At 41.5% G+C, this 6,946-nt stretch overlaps 1 protein-coding gene across 1 annotated transcript; it reads left to right on the forward strand.

Annotated features, from left to right (window-relative positions):
* The first annotated feature begins 1,083 nt into the window (after positions 1-1,083).
* On the forward strand, positions 1,084-5,853 carry LOC127697772 (peptidyl-prolyl cis-trans isomerase A-like). The gene is made up of 4 exons (XM_052201051.1): positions 1,084-1,155; positions 1,871-2,149; positions 3,096-3,175; positions 5,325-5,853. The coding sequence occupies exons 1-4, from the start codon at positions 1,084-1,086 to the stop codon at positions 5,851-5,853; spliced, it is 960 nt and encodes a 319-aa protein (XP_052057011.1).
* The last annotated feature ends 1,093 nt before the right edge of the window (positions 5,854-6,946 follow it).

The following is a 6,946-nucleotide window of genomic DNA, read 5'->3' on the forward strand; positions in this document are numbered from 1 at the left end:
TGTGTATACACATATGCACATATATTCATTATATTAGATATGGACAGATTTATACAAATATATATTGCACATATAAAATATTCTCTCCATACTCACTACACTTCTCTTCTCTACCCCTCCCATGAGTTCCCTCTGATGCTCTACTTTTGTACTTTACATGCAAGTTTCATGTCTGTACATGTAGATATGTAGTTTTTCCAGCAGCATATATGAAAGAGATGTAATTACTTCAATCTAGAATAATCAGTTGAAATAACTTCAGAAGAATCTGTTTATTCTTTAAATTCAGCCACATAATTATCTAAGCCTGGGCTTATGTATGTTAGAAGTCCTTCTTCAATTTTATTGCTTAATATTTTTTTATAACTAGTCTCATATAAATACAGCAGCTCACTGGGAGAGCAGAATGTGTTTTTCCTGTTGGTTTGTAAAATAGGCTTTCGGGTTTCAAAAAAATAAATAAAAAAGCATTGCCTCTGTTGATATCAGGACATCTCCAAACCCTATGACATAGGCATGACCCATACACCTGTTGCCAAAGCAACAGCCACCATATTCCCAGGATTTACTTGACTCACCTCCCACCTTTACTTGTGACCACATCACCATCTATATATAAAGGAAGGCCTCTCTGATCTCTCTCTCTCTCTCTCTCTCTCTCTCTCTCTCTCTCTCTCTCTCTCTCTCTCTCTCCCTCTCCTCCCTTCTCTTTCTGCCACCATCTTGCCCTTTCCTCTCTCAATAAACCACATGTGAACCTGGCCTGGTGTGGTCTTTCTGGAGCCCCCTGATGATCACAGCCTTGGTGCTGAGACTTCGGTAATACCAAGAATAGGGATTTAAGGGGGGGGGGGGCATTGCCACCAGGTGCAACTGTGAAGCTGCCCTGTTGCTGCCGGAGAACCAAATTCACTTGGACAGCCACCCCCTTTATCAGCACCTAGAGCCACTGCTACACAGTGTGGATTCCATCTTCTGGCACCCATTGTCATCCACCACATATATTTCCACTGCTATTGCAGACCATCATTGATGCCACCTCTGTGAGACTCAGAGACTTCTACCACAGTGAGCTGTGCTGCCATGGTGGCCCACCACATGTTGAAGGCCTCTGACCAAGCCCACAAATTGATTGGTAATGAGTTTCTCCAGTTGGTAAGAGGAACCCTATATGTCCACATAGTCCCTGGACAGCCTCTTTTGGACTAAGGGGTTGGCTTTCAATGCCCCAGTCCTTATGAATGGACTCCTTACATGTTAAGACAGACACTTGGGTGAATTCTATTCTCAGAAGCCGTTCATAAACCCCTTGCACATGGCTGAAAATTCCTGGTACCAGGTTGAATTGTTTTCTGGCAGTTTCTGGGAAATTTCTGCCATAGCATCTAGTTATTCAGTTGACAATCTGAATTTCTAGTTTGGCCACATACTGATCCATTGCTGAGTTCTTCTCTAGACACCAGTGTGAATAGTCCAGTGACAACCTCATCACCCAATGGGCAAAAGTACCTCCAGGCACCCCACTGGGACGTCTCCTGGAAAATCTCAAATCTCTGAAATTAATGACCAGTTTGAGGCCCTCAAAACTGATACATCTCTGCAATAAAGTCTGGATTCAATTCCCTTTAGATAATGATTCCAAAATGGTCAGCTAATGGCACACTAGACCCGATCTGTTTATGAGATCTCAATACATACTGCCAGCAGTTTGGTAAATGGAATGGTGTTTCATATGTTCAAGCATTCATCTATCTTCTCTCTCAACCCTCTATCTTTTCCTCCTGATCCCCACACAACTTATCATAACAATGAAACCTACACAGCCTCCACTAGATGATACTACAGCCCTTCATCCACCTCTCCTCCATAGCAGATAGGCCTCTGGAACCGGGACAACCCAAACTGTTGCCTTGGGGTCTTCTTCTCATCAGGCCCCAGAGCCTATACCTCTCCAGACCCCTCCCCTCTTTCTGTGTCAGCTGCAGGTCGCTCTAAATGCACTGCTTTGGCGCCAACCTTTACCCCTCCTATTGCGTGTTCTAATATTGCTACATACAGACCTCCAAGTCCTTCATCTCCTCCAGGAACACCTGATCAAGCATCAGTTCTCCCTCTAAGGGAAGTGGCTGGGGATGATGGTCTCGTCAGGGTACTTGTTCCTTTCTCACTGAGTCAATTTTCTCAAATAGAAAGAAGGCTGAGTTCCTATACCTATAACTCCTCCAGCTTTATTAAGGAGTTCTAGTACGTCTCTTAATACTATAGCTTGACTTTCCATGATGTTCGTATGATTTCTACTAATAATTTACTTCCTGATGAACCCAGGCGAGTTTGAGAAGAGACCAACATGTCCTGTCCCCTTATTTGGAAGGGATCTTTTAGCTATGTTGGGAGCCTCTATTTTCTTTACTCCTCCCATTTGCCTAAACCCAAGCTTGCCAGCAGTTCCTCTGCTCCTTCTTCTAGCCAGTCAACTTACTAACACTAACATGTTATTTCATTTACAAGCTTCTCAGGTGGACTACTGAGTTTGGAATCCCAAGAACCCCTCTGTTGCTAAACAACAATCTCTTGTTGTCATCCAGTTAATGGACTCTACCAGGTATATGACCCAAGCTCAATACCCTCTCTCCTTCTCCCTAGTCTCAGGGGACTTACACCTGTCATTTCTGACCGCTCAACAAAAAAAAACTCCTTTGCAGCACCTCTTCACCCTTTAACACCCCTATACTAGCAGTTAAGAAACTTAATGGAACCTATGGGCTGGTTCAAGACCTCAGATGCATTAATTCTCCAGTTGTCCCACTTCATCCTGTTGTAGCTAACCCTTATACACTTCTTTCCTCTATCCACTTGGGGACTTCTCATTTCTTAGTCCTAGATCTCAGGTATATATTTTTATGTTTCCCTCTTGATGCCCAATCATAGAACATATTTACCTTTACCTGGAAAGATCCTGACACCCACTTTTTTACCCAACTTACCTTGACTGTTCTACCTCAGAGATCCCGAGACAGTCCACACCTATTTGGCCAGGCCCTGGCTTCTGAATTATTCTTCTGCATTCTGTAAATGTAAACTTGTGCTTTCTGTAGAATGATGTCCTTCTCTGTAACCCCTCTCTAGAGATTATTAGCCAAGCTGACACCTCTGCTTTTCTAAATTACCTTCCAAGGCAAGAGCCACCATATTCCCAGAATCCATTTGGCTCACTTCCTACCTATACATGTGACCACATCACCATCCATATATAAAGAAAAGTACCTCTGATCTCTCTTTTCTTTCCACTGCCACCTTGCCCTTTTCTCTTTCAATAAGCCTCACATGGGACTATTTGGCCTAGTGTGGTCTCTCTGGAGTTGCAGGATGGTCACAACAGCTTCTGTCAGGATTTTACCTTACTTCTGCATCAGTTGCAGGATCAAGTATTTTAGCAACTTATTCTACCATTTTTAAGACATCACTTCATATCTGAATACCTCTCAGCTAAGAACTGTGCATTTTCTGATAGTTGAGGTTAATTTCTGGCAGAGAAATTGCATTTTTCTTGGTTCAAATTATAATAACAACTAGATAAAACAATCTGAAATAACAGCTAATTTATGGAGCCTCAGTATTTCTCCCACAGCAATAAAACAAAAAAGTACCACCTAGCACAACCATACATGATGTTGCTCAAAGCAGTTCCTTTGTAGTAGCATATTGAATTTCATCTATCAGTTGTCGAATTGCCTGCAAATTTGTTTTTAATTAATCATGTAATTACATCTTAACAGAAAGTTTTGTTAAATGCAAGTTATGTCCTTCAAATTTACTTCACTTATGAGAGTTACAACTGGAATAGGAAGACGTTACTTTTTTGAAATGCAAAAACATATTTCACTAAGGTACACTCTTTTGAGAGCCATTTCCTTAAAAAATTTTTAAAAATGAATTACTTCATTTTCAGTTGTGCATGTGTCCATGGATCCATTCTCCACCACTGAATCAGCTTTCTTCCATGTGGTATTTTGCTTCTCAAAGCACAGTTAGGTTGAAAGGAAGAGTTAATCAGAGGTGGAGGATCTTTTAGTAAATAAATTATAAGCCATATTTTTATTGCCATGAATTAAATAATTGGTCCGTTAATCACCGATCTTTAGGAAGTGAAATGGTTGCATATACCTTCCTTGAAGTTTATGATTTAATAAATTTCAAAATTAGAAAATTGTTGACAAATTTCATCTCCCTATTAAAATGTCTGCTTTTGTCTAAATATGAAAACCTAACTAATGGTATATAAGTCAAGCAATGACTATTTAAAATAAGATTATATTTTTATATACACAAAGGACCTGTGAAGTTTTTAAAAAGTATCCTGAATTACATTATGAAATAAAGAACCCCCAGTAATGGCATTGGTTTTTGGAGGGGGCACCCACTGCTGGACTTGCAATCTATCATTAAGAGTGATTTGCTTCTCCAGTGAGACTACCTTGGAGAAACCCAATTTTTCACTTACAAGTGGCTAAGAATTGAAGATAGCTTTACCTTATGGGTGAAGGCATGTGGCTACTTCTTTCAGTTCTAGGACCATGTCTTAGTCAGGGTTTCTATTCCTGCACAAACATGACCAAGAAGCAAGTTGGGGAGGAAAGGGTTTATTGAGCTTACACTTCCATACTGCTGTTCTTCACCAAAGGAAGTTAGGACTGAAATTCAAGCAGGTCAGGAGGCAGAGGTGATGCCAAGGCCATGGATGGATGTTTCTTACTGGTTTGCTTCCTCTGGCTTGCTCAGCTTGCTCCCTTACAGAACCCAAATATACCAACCCAGGGATGGCACAACCAACAAGGGGCCCTTTTCCCTTGATCACTAGTTGAGCAAATACCCCACAGCTGGATCTCATGGAGGCACTTCCCCAACTGAAGTGCCTTTCTCTGTGATAATGCCAGCCTATGTCAAGTTGGCACACAAAACCAGCCAGTACAGACCCCATCTGGTACAGATCCTTGCCGGCTGTTTGCATGCTGCTTCAGTTTCTCTGGGTTCACATGTGTCTAGGTCCAGCTAAACTTAGGTTTTCTTTCCTCGATGTCCTCTGTTCTCTTTGACCTTTATAGTCTTTCTGCTTCCTCTTTCTCTGCAGCCTTTCCTCAACACTGAGGGGTGGGATCTGATAGAGACACCCCATTAAAATGGAATGTTCCAAGGTCTCTCAGACTCAACACTTTGTCTGGTTGAGGGTCTATGTATTGGGTCAAATCTACTACAGGAGGAAGCTTCTTTGATAACAGCGAAGCAAGACACTGATTAGAAATACAGCATAATGTTGGATTTTCCAGCTGCCCCTGTTGCTTTTCACTGCTTGCTGCAGCCGTCATCCACCCCACCTTGTTCTTCTGCATCACAGTTGTTGGCGAGCCCTTTGGCTGCATCTCCATTGAGCAGTTTGCAGACAAAGTTCCAAAGACAGCAGAAAACATTCGTGCTCTGAGCACTGGAGAGAAAGGATTTGGCTACAAGGGTTTCACCTTTCATAGAATTATTCCAGGATTCATGTGCCAGGGTTGTGATGTCACATGCCATAATGGCACTGGCAGCAGGTCCATCTATGGAGAGAGATTTGAGGATGAGAGCTTTATCCTGAAACATACAGGTCCTGGCATCTTGTCCATGGCAAATGCTGGACCAGACACAAATAGTTCCCTGTTTTTTTATCTGTACTGCCAAGCTGAATGGCTAGATGGCAAGTATGTGGTCTTTGGAAAGGTAAAAGAAGGCATGAACATTGTGGAAGTCACGGAGTGTTTTGGGTCCAGTAATGGTAAAACCAGCAAGAAGGTTACCATTTCTGACTGCGGACAACTCTAATTTCTTTTGACTTGCTGGTATTTTATCCATTAAACCATTCCTTTTGTAGCTTAGGAGAGTGCCCCACCCCATCTGCTTACCCTGTAATCTCTCTTCTCACTGAAGTTCTTGGGGTTCCATATTTTCCTTATTTCCCCGTCAAATCTAGTTGGGTTGCAAAGTTAAGCTTATGATTATGAATGAATCCTAAATAAGGAATAAAATTAAGTATTGCATAAGGACATTAGAAGCCATTTTATTGCTATGCCCCTTTGGCAGTACAGTAGTATTTGGTTTCCCCTAGATCCCTGGCTTTTCTACTTTCATGTGCTGGGCCATCCAAGGAGTGTTGCATATGGGTTCCATCTCATGGAGTAGGTCTTAAATTCAATCAGATAGTGGTTCTTTCCTCTCACAACCTTTTTGCCACTATTGTACCAACATATCTTTCAGGATTTTAACAATTTTAGATCAGAGCTTGTAACTAGACTAGTATTTACCTTTCTCATTTGGTAGCATGAAGATTACCTTTTAGTACCATGAAAATTAGTCCAAAGGGTGAAGGTTTTAGGTAGAACCAGCTTGGCTTCTCTATGTTGATTGCACTGTAGCGTTGTCTTCTTCAGCAATGAGGCCAAACTGTCTCTTTGTGAAGAGCCACCAATAGCCTTGGAAATGGCCTGGATTGTGTGGTGGTTTCCATGGTGGGACTCCTTGAGCCAAGAACCCAGTAAAATGTAATCCATTCTAGATCTGTAATCTTCATTTGGTGACAAGAGATTTCCTGCTGGGACTCTTTCTCTCCCCTGTTACTTGACAATTTCATTTATGTTACACACACACACACACACACACACACAAACACACACACTTTTCAAATGGCACTTAATTTAACTGTCCCTCTCTTTATTTGCTCCATTGCCTCTCTCTTTTCATTCCTGTTTTGTTTTACTCTTCTTTTTTAGTGCCACTCCCAAACATCCATCACTATCTATTTCTTCATCCTAGGGAAATAATCCCTCCCTTCTTTGTCTCTTCCTCTCTAAGCCACCACAGTTGTTATATGGATTGTAGCTTGCTCAGTAATTATTAAGCAGATGATATATGTGTATAA

This window comes from Apodemus sylvaticus, chromosome 12 (genome assembly GCF_947179515.1).
Source record: "Apodemus sylvaticus chromosome 12, mApoSyl1.1, whole genome shotgun sequence".
Lineage (NCBI taxonomy): Eukaryota > Metazoa > Chordata > Mammalia > Rodentia > Muridae > Apodemus > Apodemus sylvaticus.

Excerpts from the sequence above, each read along its gene's own strand:
- LOC127697772 (XM_052201051.1), top strand. The coding sequence starts at position 1,084 with ATGGTGGCCCACCACATGTTGAAGGCCTCTGACCAAGCCCACAAATTG. Across the intron at positions 1,156-1,870 it reads GTAATGAGTTTCTCCAGTTG|CAGATAGGCCTCTGGAACCG; the intron begins GTAAGAGGAACC and ends TCTCCTCCATAG. Across the intron at positions 3,176-5,324 it reads TTTCTAAATTACCTTCCAAG|CTGCCCCTGTTGCTTTTCAC; the intron begins GCAAGAGCCACC and ends TGGATTTTCCAG.